This window comes from Panthera tigris, chromosome E1 (assembly GCF_018350195.1).
Source record: "Panthera tigris isolate Pti1 chromosome E1, P.tigris_Pti1_mat1.1, whole genome shotgun sequence".
NCBI lineage: Eukaryota > Metazoa > Chordata > Mammalia > Carnivora > Felidae > Panthera > Panthera tigris.
The window spans coordinates 28,793,632-28,812,077 of NC_056673.1; the positions used below are offsets into that span (position 1 = coordinate 28,793,632).

Sequence of the window (18,446 nt, forward strand, 5' to 3'; positions counted from 1 at the left end):
GACTCCATACCGGACCCCCCCACCCCCACCAGAAGTCTTTATGTAATCACCTAATAAAGACAGACAGATACCTGTTAAGTGTTGTCGACCGTTAACACGTGCATGTGGTCACAAACGATGGACCGACTAGACCACAAGACCACAAAACTACAGCGTCTCTCCCTGAACACCAAAATTACTTTGAGGCTCAGCCTCCCCCTAATGATCACAAACCGCCCTGGAGAACAATCCTTTTTAAAAATGAAGCTGGTCACATACTTGCAGTGGACAAATGCGACCCCGAGTTGTCTCACAAATCTTTCCGTAACGAGCACTGGAGTGGAGACATCATGCGGTGTTGACTGGGCTGACGTTGATGAAATATTTGGGAGCCTGAAGGCTTGCATGGCTTTGCTTTAAACCCATTTATAGTAGAAACTTTCTTATTTCCAATGAGGTCACAGTAGAAAAACAAAATGGTTGGCACAGGCCTATGGACATGGTCAAAAACTGAACCGTGTCTGTAGGAATGCATAGGTTTTCGAATGAGCCCATTGCAGAAAATAAACTCTTTTCCATCTGTGTGCCACTGTTGTTTTCTAAGATTAGACAGTCGCACTAGAATGGTTTCTAAGTTTCCTTCCAGATGCAACATCCTATGATGTTGTGTCTCAATATCAGGCACCACTGATATTGAGGGTGAAATAAATTGTGATTACATGTTATAACAACAACAACGATTTAGTGAGCACTTCTCATGTGGCAGGCTCCGTTCTGTGCCACTTTTAACCTTCACAACAATCTCCTGAGGCAGATATTATCATCATTTATTTGTTTTGATATTATTTATTTATTTTTAAATTTATTTATTTAGTTACGATATTATTTATTTATTTTTAAGTTTATGTATTTATTTTGAGAGAGACAAATAGAGCTGTGGCGGGGGGGGGAGGATCAGAGAGAGAGAGAGAGAGAGAGAGAGAGAGAGGAAGAATCCCAAGCAGAGCCTTACATGGGGCTCGAACCCACAAAACCATGAGATCATGACCTGAGCTGAAATCAGGAGTTGGGTGCTTAACTGATTGAGCCACCCAGGAGCCCCCATTTCCATTTTTTAAAATGAGGAAACGGAGGGGCACCTGGCTGGCTCAGTCAGTAGAGCATGTGATTCTTGATCTCAGGGTTGTGAGTTCAAGCCCCATGTTGGGGGAGTTTACTTTAAACAAACAAAAAAGGAACTTTAAAAAGTAAATAAATAAAACGATGAAACTGAGGACCAGAGAAATTGAGTTACTTGCCGGAGGTCACACAGCTAGTGAGCGGCAGAACCAGGATTTGAACTGGGTAGTTTGGCTCCCGAGCTCCAGCTTTGTGCTGCGGTCAAGGGGCTAATATCCCCACACAGTGCTTGTAGCTTTCCCTGGCCTCCTGCCCCAGACCTCTACAGCACCCACACAGAGAATCACTCAAAGCTAATTTGTCAGGTAAAAAAAAAAAGTTTTAATGTTTATTTACATCTGAGAGAGAGAGAGAGAGAGAGAGAACACATGGGGGGAGGGGCAGAGAGAGAGGGAGACACAGAATCCGAAGCAGCTCCAGGCTCTGAGCTGTCAGCGCAAAGTCCGACGCCGGACTCAAACCCATGAACAGGGAGATCATGATCTGAGCTGAAGTCAGACCCTTAACCAACTGAGCTACCCAGGTGCCCCCTGTCAGGTAGAAAAATTAAAAGAAGGCGATATAAAAGGTACGACAGTCACTTGAAACTTGTCTAACTCAGTCCCTTCTCTTATTTTAAGGCAAAGTTGTGGGATCTAGGCTCTCCTCTTAATCCTATCACTTTTATTGCACTTAGATGACTGTACCCAGGAACTGGTCACTTACATGTTCACGTACTCAGTTCTGGAGCAGAGAGCACTGGTCTGGGAGTCTGAAGAACCAGGGTCTCGAACGGCCTCTGCTTCGGACCAGCTGTGTTACCTCCTCAGCTTCCAGCCTCTCTGGGCCCCACAGTCCTTATTTGTACCAAGGCAGGTAGATTAGATCAGTTTCACAAATCCCAGGTGTGGGGGCCAAAGTGTACCCCCCGACAGGTTTTGCTTGGTATGCACAGTGATTTTCTTTTTGTTTCGGTAAATCACCAACACTTAAAATAGGGAGTGTTCCCATCAAAACCTGCGTCTCCCGAATCTCATGAAAACCTGGAAGATCTGATGGAATTGAACTCCCCTTCCCACAGCATGACCGTGAGTATAGGACCGGGCCTCACACCCTCTGGGCAGGCCTGCGTGCCCCGGGTTAACCTTGGATTCACACGAAGCCCACCTCCCTGTTCATCTTGCGGTTGGCCCCTCCAGGCCTCCCGCTTTGTAGACCCTGGGTTCCATGTCACCGAGGCGATTCCCATCTAACCGATTTAGGTGTCACATGTGCTCACCTGATCTCAGCGCTTCGAAAGAGCTGGAAAGTGCCCCCTTCCTGCATGACCCCATACAGCGGCCACTAGGGTGGGCTCAGAGGTTACCGGGGGACTGAGACTGTCACTGCACTGGGAGAGACGGGGGGCTGTGTGCTCTGTGTTGCCGTGTCCTGAGTGCTGCGTATTGTCTCATTGCTGCTGTTGTAGCCGGTAGGCATAAAGTCAGGAGAAAACATGCAGGACGTTCTTTCTCGTTCTTTTTCAGCACCAGGTCTCACCTTGACCCCGCTCTGGAAGAGGCAATGGATAGACTCCAGGGTGGATCTCCACAATCCCTTCTGGACACATCTGCCTGTTTGTTTTTTCACAAAGCCCCTGCTTTTCAGAGATTAATTGTTGTCAAATGCAACTTACTTTCTAATCCTTTCAGGCCCCATTTAAAACCTTCTGCTTTATTTTACCTTTTTTGATAAAGTCGCTGAGGGTTTTTTTGTTTCTTCTTTATGGGTTTGCCAATGATTGTCCAGTTTGACAAATTGGATTCTTAAAGCTGATTCTTTGAAGAAAAGGAGGCAGTGTGACAAGACAAGAAACAGCTCATCCTCCAATCAGGAGGATAAATAAAAAAATAAAAGCAACCTCATTCTCTGGCTTCCCTGTGACTCAAAGGGTGTCTCAGTTGTCACTGATAATCTAATCTTCCTATGATAGGTGAGGAACAGGACAATGGCGACCCAGCCAGGCTGTGGGTGTGATAGGCCTCTGATTAATAGGACTGTCCAATGAGCCCCCAGCCCCCGGGAAGATGATTAATGATATTTGATGTGAACTCTGACCTTCCCCGGCAAGAACAGAGGGAGAAAAGGCTGCTGTTCAGACAGGATGTGCGTCCTGCAGAAGGTGATTGATTCCTGAAGGCTTTGTTACTCGGAGGGTGTGTGGGGGGCCCTCTCAGCCCATTTCTGGGCTCCAGCAAGCACTCTAGCCTAGTGGGGTTTTGTAGTTAGCACCTCTCCGAGGGAGCAGCCTATTAAATTGTGCCCGGAACACTGTGTCTCAGAAGCAACTCCCTCTAAAGGCTTGGCCAACCTCTGCTGAGCTGTCTTCCCCAACCTGTGAGATCATTCTGACCCCGCCCCAACCCGCGTGCCATGAATCACATCAAAGGGGGTTTAAAAGCCAGGCCTGGAAGGCTTCTTCAGGGTTTTCTACTCTGTTCCCTGGACGGGCAGTGGGTGGCTTAGAGCTACCAGGCTTTTGGCAAAGAAGTGTTTCTGTAGCTGGTGGGGAGGGGAGCAGCTGAGATGCCCCGGGATAGCAAGCAGATGGAAAGGGGGCGCTGTGGGGGGGGGGGCTTCTATTTCCTGTCAGTTGACACAGGGTGTGGGAGGAGACAGCCTGCTTGACACGGAGGGCTTGGCTGCAAAGACAGCCTCAGATCTGGCGTTTGAGAGTCTTCTTTGCTTTAGCTGTGCAGGCTCACATTCTGAATCGTCTCCCTTAGCAGGAGGGCCCTGAGATAGCCTGAAATGCTCCTTTCAGGGAGGCCATCGGCCTTTTCTGGCTTTCCCGCTTATGCCGACTGTCACGTCCTTAGTAGCAGCCATGTCATTGTCCTACTGAGACGGGCCATTGGGCATCCAGGTCTCGGTTGTAATAATGACCAATTACAGCCAATTGGTCAAAGACTGTTAATCGTGAGACCAGCTGAGGACGGGTCAGGCCAGTGGCCACTGTGAGATGGATGCGTGTCTGCTTGTGGGTGTGAACGGGACCCGAACGCCAATAGAGCCCCACTCTTCCCGGGAAGTGTCCTTAGTTGTTGGTAGCCTGAAAATGGTGGTTGGCTGGGGTCTGGGGGAGCCCGACACAAGAACAATGGGGGTGGGAGCCAGAGACACCAGGACCCATGACCAGAGACCAGCCAGGTGAGACTTGGCACATCCCTCACTTTCTGACCACACATTTCAGGACCACTGGATGCCTTCCACGTGCTGGATATAGTTCTTATTTTTATTTTTTAATTTCTTTTAAAGTTTATTTACTGGGAGAGAGAGAGAGAGTGAGAGAGCGAGCAGGGGAGGGGCAGAGACAGAGGGAGAGAGAGAATCCCAAGCAGGCTCCACACTGTCAACACAGAGCCTGACAGGGGGCTCGATCCCATGAGCCGTGACATCGTGACCGGAGCCGAGATCAGGAGTCAGACACTTAACCGACGGAGCCACCCAGGTGCCCCTGGTTTTGGTTTTTAGAACCTCAGCTGATGACTGCCGTTCTCTCCATCCCAGGGGGGCTGATGGCTGGCAGGTCAATGTCGGCAGCGCGGCCAGCCCAGCCCCTCCCGTGGAAGCGGTGCAAATGTTTACATATTTTATGGCATTTCAGCCTTATTTGGTAAATGTGAGCGGAAGCTGGACAAAAGGAAGCTACTGCTGTAGGACTCACACTTAACTCAACCGGGACGAAGATGAGCCTTGGGTAACATTGCTGGGCGGGGGGCTGTTCGACCTCAAGGGATAGTGCCTGAGAGGGCCCTGGGCCTGGCCCGCGGCAAGCACCAGATTAGTGGTAGGGATTATGATTTTTTTTATTCTTAGTAAATTGTCATTAATGACGTAATGCTTACAGGAGAATCATTCGACAGGGTACTCGGTCACGAAGAAGAATAACAAGATTCAGGAGCACACGTGAAATGCTGAGAAAAAAGCATTGTAATGAGGAAGTGCAATTAGGGATTTTCTCATTTCTTTTTTCACTGAGAATGGATTCCCCTCACAACGTGAAGTCTATTGATCAGTTTCTGCCTGTTGGGCTCTCGCTGGGGTTTGAGTAACTCATGATGTGGAGAAGTGGGGGACGCCCTGGCATATAGAAGGCCGGCTGAAGCAGGCCTCCCTGGGGAAGGAGGAGACTGTAGAACTGCTGGGCCACCCTTCCTCCTCGCCTCCTGGGCCACCGCTGTGCAATGCCACGACTGATGAGTGGGCATTCATGGTGGGTGGACATGCTCAGCTGGGATCGCGGGGTCAGGGACACTGACGGCCACTCTCCCTCAGGAAGCTGGGCCTACTGCATTCACTCCCCCCCTGGCCGGCTCTGACCACAAAGACCTCCCTCCCGCTCCTACCACCACATGGCTAATAGCATAGGTCAGTAAATCTGAACCAAACCATTCAACTGGTGCAAGATTTTGGAGAAGGGACTAGGGAGGGAGGGGGAGGGGAAAAACCACAGAAGGCTCTTGAGAAGACACATGGCTTTATTTTACAAATAAGGAAGCAGGTGGGACCTGGGTTAAGTTTAAAAGCCTCGGCCAGGGGCGCCTGGGTGGCTCAGTCAGTTAAGCGTCCGACTTCAGCTCAGGTCACGATCTCGCGGTCCGTGAGTTCGAGCCCCGTGTCGGGCTCTGGGCTGATGGCTCGGAGCCTGGAGCCTGCTTCCGATTCTGTGTCTCCCTCTCTCTCTGCCCCTGCCCTGTTCATGCTCTGTCTCTCTCTGTCTCAAAAATAAATAAAACGTTAAAAAAAAAATTAAAAATAAATAAAAGCCTCGGCCAGAAGTTTTGGCGGGGGGGGTCTAGTATTGTAGAGTCTCAGGTATCGATTAGCTCAATGATTTTTAAACTAGCAATTGTCAGAATCCTCTGGAGGCCTTGTTAAAAACACAGACTTCTGGGCCCCACCTCCCAGAGTGTCTGATTCTGAAGGTCTGGGTTGGGCCTGAGAATTTGCATTGCCAGCAAGCTCCCAGGTGCTGATAGAAAGACCACACTTTGAGAACCACTGGATTAACTAGATTGATGGAGAGCATCAGAATGATTTGGGGGCTCTTGTTAAAAACATTCATTTCGAGGCCCTCTGTAACAGTCATGATGTGTTTGGCTGCAATGAACACAATGCCAGATGACCGTTGTTTGAGCAAGACATTTAATCACATATCAACTAGACTGGAGGTAGACAATTTGAGGTTTGGTGTTTTATGTCATAAGAAATAGGGGGTCTCTCTTATCTACTTGCTCATCCTTAGGTTTGTTGTCTCCTGACTGCAAAATAGCTGCCACAGTTCCAGCCATCGTGTTCTCATACAACTTCATCCAAGGAAGAAAAAGGGGCAGGACCCCCTCCGCCACTCTCCGCGTCTCACTCTTTTACATCAGATATCATACTTTTCCATAAGTCTTCTCTTTACAACTCATTGATATGAAGTGGATCAGAGGCAGTAGCAAAGGGGAATGGAATTATTGAATGAGTCCTGGTTCACCACCTGGGGCTGAGTGATGGCTCACCTTCCCCGAGTATATGACTGCCTATCAAAATAAAATTCTGTGGGGGCATCTGGGTGGCTCAGTCGGTTAAGCGTCCGACTTCAGCTCAGGTCATGATCTCACAGTTTGTGGGTTTGAGCCCTGCAGCAGGCCTTCTGCTGTCAGTGCAGAGCCTGCTTCAGATCCTCTGTTCCTCCTCTCTCTGCCCCTCCCCCGCTCTTGTGCACTCTCTGTCTCTCTCTCGATAATTAAATTAAATTAAATTAAGAAATTAAATTAAAAATAAATAAAAAATTCTGTGACCCAAGGAACAAAGGAATGTTATTGGGCAGAGACTAACAGGGTCTGCCCCAGCTAGCATGATTTGTCTCAGATTTACTGGGACCATCCTGGTTTTGTTATTATTATTAGTTTAATTTATTTTTTAAGCTTTTTGAGTGTTTTTGAATGTTTTTTTTTTGAATTTTTATTTTATTTTATTTTATTTTATTGAGAGAGAGAGACAGAGACAGAGACAGAGACAGAGACAGAGTGGAGGAGCAACAGAGAGAGGGGGAGACACAGAATCCGAAGCAGGCTCTAGGCTATGCACCATCAGCACAGAGCCCAACACAGGGCTCGAACCCACAAACCTCGAGATCGTGACCTGAGCCGAAGTAGGATGCTCAACTGACTGAGCCACCCAGGTGCCCTCCATCCTGGTTTTAAAATGGAAAGTCTCACAACCCAGGAACCCCCCCTGGCTCAGGGCAAATCAAATGGGTTGGTCATCCTAATTCTAGTCTCCCAAGACCTCCTGAATTAGAATTTCTTAAGGGTAAAATCCAGACCCAAAAAATGACTTTTAGCGCTTTCCCCCAAAGACTATAATGTATGCCAAAGTTTGAGAATCACTGGGCTTAAGTTTCTAAGTCAAAACAGAGGACTCATGGTTGACCTATTCCCTGCCAACCTCCAAACTGGAGGAAGTCCCAGTTGCAGGAATGTGGGTAAAACTTGGGGCTGGGGGCTCTCACAGGATCAAACTGAATCCGAACGCTAGAGGGGCCTGGGATCTTCAAACTCCATCCTCAGCCGGCTCCTTGTCCCTAGGAGAAGGAGCAGTCTAACTTAGAGTCCCCTGCTCTGGGTGGTCTTGAGCCCTGAAGTCCCTCTGTCAGGCCCTTTGTCACCAAGCCTGTGATGCTGGATTTGCTAGGCCACCTCCACGGCAGGTCCCAAGTTCTTTCAGGAAGAATCCCCATCTTAGCCATCTTCTGCCTGATCAGCTAGCACCTGCCTGGCTCATCTTAGTAAAGTGTGCTGAATATGTGAGTGAATGAATGAATGAATGAGGAGGTTGCTCTGTTTTTTGTTTTTTGTTTTTTGTTTTTTTGTTTTTAGAGAGAGAGAGATTGAGGATGCAAGCAGGGGAGAGGAGGGCCAGAGGGAGAGAGAGAGAAAGAATCCCAAACAGGTTCCATGTTCAGCTCGAAGCCTGACGTGGGGCTCCATCCCACAACCGTGAGATCATGACCTGAGCCCAAATCAAGAGTCGGGTGCTCAGCCGGGTGAGCTGCCCAGGTGCCACAAGGAGGCTGCACTCTTGACCTAAAGACAAACTCTGGCCCGAACCAAGCCTTGCGGCAGCCAAGTGCCCAGAGCCAGAAATACCCTGCCTCATCTGTGAGCTGGCAGGACCCTGGGTGGGGTGGGAGTGGGGTCCAACTCTTCCCCAGGACACAGAATGACTGCACCCTGTCTCTGTGGCCCAGGCTTCCACGGGAAGCGGTGTGTCCCCCCTCGCCCCCCGCATGGTATGCTGGGTAACTTTCCGATGGTTTGAGATCATTACTCATCATTAGGAGTCCTGGTGTCTGGAGTTTTCCAGGTGATCAAAGCTTCTCTGTCTGGAGCAGCCAGGCAGGCCTGGTGTCTGTCACCAGTAATCCCCTGGCCTCGCCAGGCAGACAGTTAAGTAACCCAGGAAGGAGGGGATTTGGTTTTTAAGCTCATATAATTCAGCTTGGCATCCCAGCATGCAGGCAGTGACTGTAGCCCCTCATTGAGGACGTCAGGCCTGGCTAGAGGGGTGTGGGCTGCAGGGGGCCTCAGCTCGGCTTAGTGCAGGGTTATTTTAGAGCCCCTGGGCCCCTCCCACTCTGCTCTCCTCAGGAGGGCTGCAGGTGGGAAGGAGAATCTGCTGACACAACACCGTACCCCCATCACCCCTCCTGGGCATCCGTTGACCCTCCCCACAGACTCCCCTCCAGGCCCCATCCTGCCCCTTGCTTCCCCAGAACAGGAGCTCCCAGAGGGCCCGTTTTTGCTTGCTAGTCTCTCCGTCTGGGGTCAGAGTCCAATTTGCCTCCCCCAAGCCCTCAACATTCCCCACGATCTGTGTCATTGCACAGGAAACGTATTGCAATATTTGTGCAGGTTCTGACGTTTCAGTAATAATCACAAATGCCTTCAGTGATGGGGGAAAGGAAGGATGCCTAACACAATGGTGTTTGCTCATTTTAAGAAAAGATTGGAATGAAAAATTTTGGCCTATTATTTTCCGATTTGATCTTTATGCAAAAGAGCTTGCTCGTGCCTAAATCGCACAGCCCATGACTCCTGTCGACATAGAAGGCCATCTGAGTGAAGAGTAAACCCGAGGAGCTTATTAGTCTAGGAAATAGAAATGGCTTTGCTAAATAGTTTATATAAATGTCCAGGTACTGGCTTCGTGAAGGGTCGTTTAAGGAAATTCATGTTGAGGGCGGGAATAGGATATTTCAACTGGGGTGATATCAGGCCCTTCCTGGCATGCTCTCAGGGCCACCGTGCTGGCCTGCCGACTCTGCGGGACTCTCTTTCTCGAGGATGCTCTGCCCCAGCTGAGTTCTGTGCCCGGTGGAGCGGTGGATGGTGCGAGGCAGACGTTACCACGCCCCAGCATGCTTTGAGAGCCCTCTTGGCACAGGCCGAGGCCTCTGGGGCTGGAGAAGGGCCAGCTCCGCCAGGGTGCTGGGGGGGCGCCTGCATTTCTCCTGTCCAAGGACCACTCCTGCATCTTTAGATCCACTCCCACCAAGATGTTTTACATATTTTAATTAAAGTGCCGCCCTGGGCTGGCAGGACCTCTGATAGATGGCTCCGATCCGAGTTGCAGGGCGGCAGTGGTGTGAAACATGGCATCCCACCACACGCTGCTGCTCTAGAGAGTGCTTTTGGCTCCCACCCCTGGAGGCGGGTCCACTCAGGTTCCAGGAGGGGAAGGGAGCTCGGCGGGCGGTGGGCAGGTGGTAGGCGCCTGCAGGGGTGGCTGAGGCGGGGCTCAGGGATGGGAGGAGAGTTCAGGTAGGAAATGCCATGGGCAGTGTCTGAGGGCCAGCTGGCTGGTGGGCTGTGGGTGAGTCCGATTCTTGCAGACACACAGCCCCGTGGACACTCCTTATCAGTGTCAAATTATGACAAATGGCGATGGGTAACAGTTGCTGGGTGGCAGCTGCCACGTCTCAGAGGGAAGTAGGTATTTTTAGCACTGCGCCTTGGGGCTCTGGCTCCAGGTTAATTAATCATGGTGAACAGCCCTGAGTTTGGTTCTTGATCCTGGTCCCTGCCCCCATCCCAGCTTTGTCCCCATTCCTCAGACTGGAATACCAGCTCCCGGGCTGGAAGGCGCACACAGCCCACCCTCGATAGCCCTCACGCTGCATGGGGATACACTGGGGATACCACCCTATATGTCCCCACAGTGGGGGCCTTCCTTTCTCCTCCTCATTGCGCCCACTCACCTGGGCCTTTTAAGTTCCTCCAGCCCGTTCCTGCCTCAACGCCTTTCCACCCGTGCTTACATTTTGACCATCCCTGGCAGGCATTCTCCCCGTCCTTCCTCACCCCACATGCCCTCCCTCACAAAAGCCCTCCCTGAGCGCCCCCGCCCCAGGCCCTCTGTCACTTTGCCCTGTTTACTTCCTTCGGAGCACTTAGCACCAGCCCAAATCACCTTATTTATTGATTGCTTCACTTTATTGTCTGTCTCCTTCCACTGAAATGCCAGTGACTTGAGAACAGGGGTCTTCTTTATCTTATTTGTTGGCTTAGTGTACGTAGGACAGGTACTCAGCGAATGTCCCCGAATACGCGCCCAGGTGGCTGGATGAGTGGAAGGCTGGCCAGGTGGATGGCCACAGGGAAGAGCCTCTATGGGATTTTATGATCCACTGTGTTAAGATTATTATTCTCGGTAGGAGCGCATCTGGGGAGACACTGGCTGTGTAGCCCACATCCTCACCCAGGCCAGCAGCCACCAAGGGAGGCATAGGCCCAGGGAATTCTGGGAAAAGAATATTCTAGATAGGACCAACCGCTGTTCTCTCTGCTATAGAAATGTCCAACCACATGCTCTTTGGTATTTGTGAGAGATTGCTCTAATTCTGTTTTCTTTTTTTCATATTTTTTTTCTTGGGGTGGGGACAGATAGACCAGTTTTCAGGAACTCCTAGAACACTGTTTCTCCATTTTGCCTGAAAGCTGACATGAGTAGTTCATTTGGGGGAATTATGCATGGTCCTTTCTCTGTTTTCTCTTCAGAAGTTGTATGTAAAAAACTTTTTTCTATAAATTTTTTTTAATGTTTATTTTTGAGAGAGAGCGAGAGAGAAAGAGAGCGAGCAGGGAAGGGGCAGAGAGAGAGGGAGAGGGACACAGAAACCAAAGCAGGCCCCAAGCTCTGAGCCATCAGCACAGAGCCTGACGCGGAGCTTGAACTCACAAACCGTGAGATCATGACCTGAGTTGAAGTCGGAGTCTTAACCGACTGAGCCACCCAGGTGCCCCTCACTGTTTTCTCTTCAAATATAAGCATTCTCTGTGGAAGCCACAGTTGGTCACCTATCTTCCCCATCCCACTGGGGAACAGAACCCCAATGTAGTCCTTGTATTGGGACACCCGTGCTTCAGGGAGGCCAGGCTCAGCCCCCACCCAGCAGGGGACCCGTGATTAGTCTGAGCCATCTGCAAGCACTCCATTCCCCAGCCAATGCTGGGGTTAGAAACAGGGCTGTGAATGTGACCCTAGCTGATGACTAATGGGGATGTGAGGAGCTTCAGAGGGTTCCCTCACTTTGAAGGGCGTACATGAAGGAGTGCACCTGTGTCGTGTCCCTTTTCCCAGTCTTCAAAAGGATCCAGGTTTAGGGGCATCTGGGTGGTTCGGTCGGCTGGACGGCCAACTCTCGATTGTGGCTCAGGTCACAACCTCACAGTTTGTGAGTTCGAGCCCCACATCGGGCTCTGTGCTAACAGTGAAAAGCCTGCTCTGGATTCTCTCTCTCCTTGTCTCTTCTCTGTTTATGCGCATGCATGCTCTTTCTCAAAAGAAATAAATAAACATGAAAAAAAGAGAGAATCGAGTTTATTTCACACGCAGAGGCAGAGGCATGGGGTGGGGACACATGGCGGAGGCTGGGGAAGGCTGATGGTCCATGAGATTTCCACTCTCAAGAGGCGGGCAGGGCCCAGCAGGAATGTGCTCTGACCCAGTGGTGCCCAACCCTGGACCTCTTGAAACACGCCCACTCCTGAGCCCCTACACATTTGGGTTGTCTTATTCTCAGGGGATGGGTCTCTGTGGGGCTGATACCCCACCTGCCTGTCCTCCATTATTCTGAGACTTGGGAGCCTATGAACTGCAACAGACCAGGGGCAGGGAAACCCTCCTGACAGTGGTCAAGAAATGCCTTCCAGGAGATGCTAGAAGCCCTTGCCCTTGACATCTTGAAGGGAGCAGATAGATTTGCCTTCTTCCTTTCGTCTGACTGGAAGGAAACTCGTGAGGAAGGCACAGGCCTGGACGATAGACCTTCGGGGAGGAGAACATTCAGAGCGTATGCACATCGACTCATCCCTGCTGAGGATGCTCCGAAGGTTCAGGAGGCCACCAAGCCTGGGGTCTTCATTTGTCCTCAACCTCTGCTGAGGCTCATGTGAAGCAGTCCTCCCTGGTCGGTGCTGAGAAGCAATGAACTGAAAGCTCATTATAAAGCACCAGGGAAATCGAGAAATTGCCATGTCTTCTTAACTTTTGCTACTTTTCGTTCGTAGTTCTGGTTAGGGCTTCCACCATTCCCTGTGGGAGACAAAGATAAAGAGGCAGAGAATCAAAATCAGAGAGAGAGAGAGACAGACACAAACAGGAAAAAAAAAAAAAAACAAAACCAAACCAGTAAAAAAATAACAAAAACAAGAAGACACACGTTCTTCCTTTTTTCTGATTACAAAAATTTTCATTGAGAACCTACTATGTGCCCGACCTGTGCACACACGCCTAATGAATACACCACAAGAGAGCAGCCTGTTTTTATCTCCCCAGCCCCCAGCTGGATTTTAGGTAGGGGAATAAAAGCATGCTGTTCCTGCGCAGGCCAGTAGGTGCCGCCATGTCAGAGGGAAAGCTAGGGGAGTCGTGGGATTCCAAGGCCACCTCTGAACATAAATCCCATTTCATCTAGTTTTCTGAGTGCCATTATGTGCAGGGCACCAGGCGGGACATTTGAGGGTGTGTAGGATGAGAAATGCACGCTCCCGGTCCTCAGGGAATTCAGGGTGCCATTGGAGGCTGGAAGGACAAAGTCCTAGGTCACAAAAAAAGGGAGAAGGTGGTAAATGCCTCAGGACTGGCTTAAAGGAAAGGGCTGTGTGCCTCTGAGAACCAGAGACTGCAGAGGAGCACTTACACTATCCCAGAGGGAACAGGCTCAGAGAAGGGAGGCAGGTGATTGCCCTGTGGTCACCCAGCAGTTTCAGACTCTGATCTCCTGACTGCTAACGATACGGTGCTCTTTTCACCAAATATTCTGTCTCAATAATTGTAGCTGCTGCCCTATCCTGAGGTCCAAAATTCTACCCTAGCGTAGCCATAAACCTCCCTGCAAAATGCCCTCTCCGGCACCTACGTCTTGGGGATGGCAGCCACCCCCAACATGGGTCCTGTGGTGCTCATGAGAGCTGACAGTGTGCACCTCTACCCAGCGAGATCGTGTTGGTAGCTGGAAAGCAGCCATCGTGGGAGTAGTCACACCATTGGCAACAGTTGTAAATCGGAGCCTCCCCTCCACTACCCCTCTGCCCAGGGAGCTGCACACTACTGAAGTGTATCCCTACTTTGTAGATAAGAAAAATGAGGTTCAGGGAAGTGAGGTCATCTGCCAAAGAGACACAGCTTATAGGTGGTGGCCCGCCAGAGGTCTGGCGGGTTCTAGGGTGCTCAGAGATGATAACGTCAAGAGGACCCAGAGCCACTTGGATGCGGGGGGGTCTAGTCTGATCCCTGGTTTCTCGTGTGGGTGCTACCCCATGGTGGTGTCATTAACTTGATGGCAGCCGAGCTTTGGACAGATTGGATCTGAGGCACGCTGCTGGAGACATGTTCTGACTTGGAGGCCAGGAGAGAAGTCTGGGAAAGACATCAAGATACACAGGATGGAGTTTGTTCTTGACCAAACTGGCACACGCTAGTTAGGAGCATTTTCCCTTCTTATAGGATTCAGGTAAGACGTGTGAGATTCACCCTTCTGTATGCGTTTTCTCATCTGTGTCAACGTTTCAGGCATGATCCGGCAGCGCAGGGAGTGGGGCCCCCGGACTCTTCTCACACTTGTTCCCTGGTAAGCACTCAATAAGCACTTGTCAAATAAATGAATGAGTGACCCGATTTCACCCTGCACATAACTGAATCAGCACTGCTGTGGACCACACATCAAAACCTCTTAATACATGCCTCACAACTTTTAAGATTATCTAGAATTCTGGCATCGTTATAGCAGTATGGATTTGGGATCAGAAATTACTTTCTTTCTTTCTTTCTTTCTTTCTTTCTTTCTTTCTATTTATTTATTTTTAGCATTTTAGAGGTAGAAGTGGGCATATTTCTTACGTCTTTCTGGAATTTACTGTGCCATTGAGACCTGGAAGGACAAGGTGCTAGGTCAGAAAAAGAGGGTGAAGGTAGTGAGTGCCTCAGGAGAGGTTTAAAGGCAGGGCTGTGCAGATCTGAGAACCTTGGCGATGTCAGAGAAGCCGGTTTCCCTGCGAGGTACTGCAGTCCAGAGACTGATGTGTGGGAGGGAGAGAACCCATACCTGGCAGCCCCCCGGGGCCTGGCCTGGTCTGCCTGGTCTGCCCTGCTCTGGGCCTCGGTTTGTCCCTCGGGTACACGGAGAGATCGAGCTCAGGTTTTGGAAGGGTGATTGAAGAGTTGATGAAAATCCATGTAACAGGAAGACAATTTGGGTAGACGAGCAGACAAAGCCCTGGATAACCAACCAAGGAAGCTACAATATGCAAATGAATGGATTGTGGCTCTCCTCCTGGTTGGCTGGAGAGGCCCCGATGTCACAATGCATGGGGTTTCTCCACTCCAAATGATTGTGTCTCTAGCCCCCCAAAATTCCCTGACCAGACGGGTCTCTTAGCTCCCTCTCTTTGTCCCCACGGGAAGAGAGACCATGGAACCACTCTATCGGGCTGGGTCCATCCTCATGAAGGTGAACACTTTACAAGGGAAGAAGATGGTGGAGAGCGGCCTCCAGTCCGGAGCCTTTTCCCTCCCTCAGTCGTGGCCTTCCTGCTTCCCGCCGCCAGCGGATCTGGAGATCCTGCAGCAGAAGGTGGCCGGGGTGCAGCGGGAGCTGGCCGACTTCAAGAAGGAGGCGCTGCAGGCCATCCGTGACCTGGAGGTCGCCTTCTGCGAGCTGAACGGGGCGCTGGCGCAGCAGGAGGAGCAGGCGGCCCGCGTGAAGCAGCGGCTCAGGGAGGAGGAGGACCGCGGCGTCGTGCGGAATAAGGTCCTCACCTTCCTGCTGCCCCGCGAGAAGCAGCTCCGGGAGCACTGCAGGCGGCTGGAGCGCATGCTGCTGGGCTCCAACCGCGACGCGCTGGCCAGTCCCAGGAAGATCCAGGCAAACTGAGGCCTCCTTGCGGCCGAGCGGCCAAGTGGAAGATTTTTCTTTCTTTCTTTTTTTTTTTTAATGGAGGGGCCAACCTAAGTCCCTCTCCATTTGCTACCCTTTCCCCATTCCCATTGCTTTCCTTCCACCTCAATAACACCTTGCTGAGAGGCGAAAAGACCCCAGTATGTTCTTTAGGTGAAGCTCCCGTTCGCCCAGCATCACAGGAGGCACCCAATCCTCAGTCTTTCAGACACCTGTAACTTTCACCGTTAACTGTTTTCCTGTTTGTCATGGTAATATTGCTCAAATGTATAACATGATTTTTTTTTTTTTTTAAATCTTCTTAAACCGATGTGTTGAACAGATTTACCTTTCTTTTAATGACTCAAGGCTCTCCTGGTCGTTACTTGCTGCATGGTCTACCGAGAGGGGTGGATCGTTCTCCCGTGCACTGATTGGCCTCCGATTACTTTTGTAGTTCTTATCCTCGTCCAGTGGGCTCTTCTGCCCGCTTTCCTCGTGAGAGACTGCCATAACTCGCTTTTCTTTGCTGCCTGTGCCCACCTGTCCCTCTTCTGCGCTTCGTCTGCCGTCTGGCCAATCAGATCGACAGAGCTTATTGGGCTCAAATGGGCGGGGTCCTAAGGGCTTAGTGCGCAGATGCACAAAGACGTGCTAAGACTCCACCCCCACGAAGTGGGTTACAAAGCAGTGCCGCTGGCTTTCACGTTTGACCCACGGAGCAAGAATTGTTACGGCCCCCCGGGCGCGTGTCAGGCGGTGTGCGCACCCCACCTCACCTACTTCTACAGGCACCCTTGGAAGCAAGTGTCACTTCCCCACTGTGCACAGGGGGAGGCGGAGCTCAGGAAGGGGAGTCCTTCACCCCAGGTCTCCATGCTAGCAAGGGGCAGGACTACAGTTCACCTCCTGTCGTCCGTGGCAGTCATCATCCCGCTCCCCTTTGGAACCACATCAGGCTCTTCATGAACCTGTTCTGGAGGATCCAGATTGTCACAGAGGTGACGTGGGGGTCCCTTAGCTGTCACCGTGCCTTTCGTTTCCAATGAGACTTTGTTTCAGTGAGTCACATAGGTTCTCTCTGGTCCCGCCCCCCCCCCCCCCACCCCCAAATGCTGCCATGCAATGGGGATTCTCCCCTATGCAGCGGAAGCCGGGTGCCTGGAGGCCAGAGTCAGCACCTGAGCGCAGCCAGGCCACTGTCCTCCTGGCTTGAGGCCCTGTCTGTCCTCCTGTGTCATAAAATCTCTCCCAACAAGATTTGCACATCTGCAACCCCCACTGCTGGATGGTCCATCTGTCACCGTCCACCCTGAAGGGCTGTACCCCTATTTTAGCTTCAGGCCGTTTCTCCCTTGGAAGGTTTAGCTGAAGTAATAATAATGTAAATACTACAAATAATGTAATGTAGTAAAGTAAATAATAATGTAAATAATGTAAAAGCTACTGCCACTAGCTTAGTTATCAAGAATATGATGTAGTCCAGGCACCAGGCTGGGCCCTTTGAAGGCAAGTACTAACTATAACCTTCACTTTGGGATTCTGAGGAAACTGAAGCTCACAGAGGAGAAGTAGGCCAAGGTCACACAGCTGATTAGTGGTAGAGCTGAGATCTGAGCCTGGGGACATTTAACTTCAGAGGCTGTGTTCATTTTTTTTTTTTTAATGTTTTTAATAGTTATTTTTTTGAGACAGAGAGAGACAGAGCATGAGTGGGGGAGGGGCAGAGAGAAAAGGGAGACACAGAATCCGAAGCAGGCACCTGGCTCCGAGCTGTCAGCACAAAGCCCGATGCGGGGCTCGAACTCTCGAACCGTGAGATCATGACCCGAGCTGAAGTCGGATGCTTAATTGTTTGAACCACCCAGGTGCCCCAAGGCTGTGCTCATTTTAAACAATTTGTAGTATATGAGGAACTTTATGTGCTAAGGACTTGCTTCTTGAGTAGATGAAATGGGCATACTGAACTTGGTGAGGTGAGCTCTGTTTTGTGTGTGTGTGGGGGGGGGCGACTCCTATGCCTTTAAATCTTCTGAGGGACGGCTGTTTGGGGGTGTGTACAAATGTATCTGAGAAGAAGGACTTGATTGGCCAAATATAAGAAGAGTTTAAAAAATCAACTGCTGGGTCGCCTGGCTGGCTCAGTGAGTAGAGCATGGGGCTCTTGATCTCCGGGTCGTGAGTCCAAGCCCCACACTGGGCGTAGAACCCACTTAAACAAAAATCCACTGTTTTGTACAAGAAAACTGGCCCCGATGCTAATTCATGTGGAAAAGGTTTGCGTCTACTGCAGGTTCAGTGTGTTAATCGGGCTGCTCAGAAACGACGGCGTTCGTGTGAATTCTGAGAAGAGATGGGGAGATGCTGTCCTGTGATGGCACCCCCAAGTCCACGCCTGGAAGGCTCTGTGCTTAGTTCTGGCCCAGCACTTTTCAGAGGGTCCTGGGCAGCCTGGAGTGTGCAAGGCAGGGAATCCCGAGGAGGGGGCATGATAAAGGGCCTGGGGACCTGGGTGGCAGATGTTTGAGGGGGACCTGGTCATGACCTTCTCAACGCTAGGTGTGGGGTTTGTGGGAGCTAATCAAGGTCACCCCTCTTTTCTCTGCCTCCCTCAGGAACCAGTTGAGGGATTGACACAGGAGCACGGGCAAATGGAGACAGAATCACTTCTATCACTTTTTTTTTTACTGATAAAGCTGATGGAGAAAGTGGTTTGGGGTCTGTGAGCCACATGGGCTTGCTAGGACCTCATCCCTGCACATGATGCTGCCTCCGAGCACAGGTGCTGGCAGGGGCAGACAGCTGCTTGTGTGTGTGTCACTGTGTGACCTCTCCACAGAGG

General features: G+C 50.7%; 1 protein-coding gene and 1 long non-coding RNA gene across 2 annotated transcripts; one reads left to right on the forward strand and one right to left on the reverse strand.

The window, feature by feature from the left end:
- Positions 1 to 12,031: 12,031 nt before the first annotated feature.
- LOC122233547 lies at positions 12,032 to 16,367 on the reverse strand. Its single transcript, XR_006211143.1, has 2 exons — positions 15,954 to 16,367; positions 12,032 to 12,762 (listed from the first exon to the last, which is right to left on the reverse strand). It is a non-coding gene; the product is annotated as an uncharacterized LOC122233547 (long non-coding RNA).
- Positions 14,779 to 15,948, forward strand: CCDC182 (coiled-coil domain containing 182). Its single transcript, XM_007086708.2, has one exon. The coding sequence runs from the start codon at positions 15,140 to 15,142 to the stop codon at positions 15,599 to 15,601; it is 462 nt and encodes a 153-aa protein (XP_007086770.1). The 5' UTR covers positions 14,779 to 15,139; the 3' UTR covers positions 15,602 to 15,948.
- Positions 16,368 to 18,446: the final 2,079 nt, after the last annotated feature.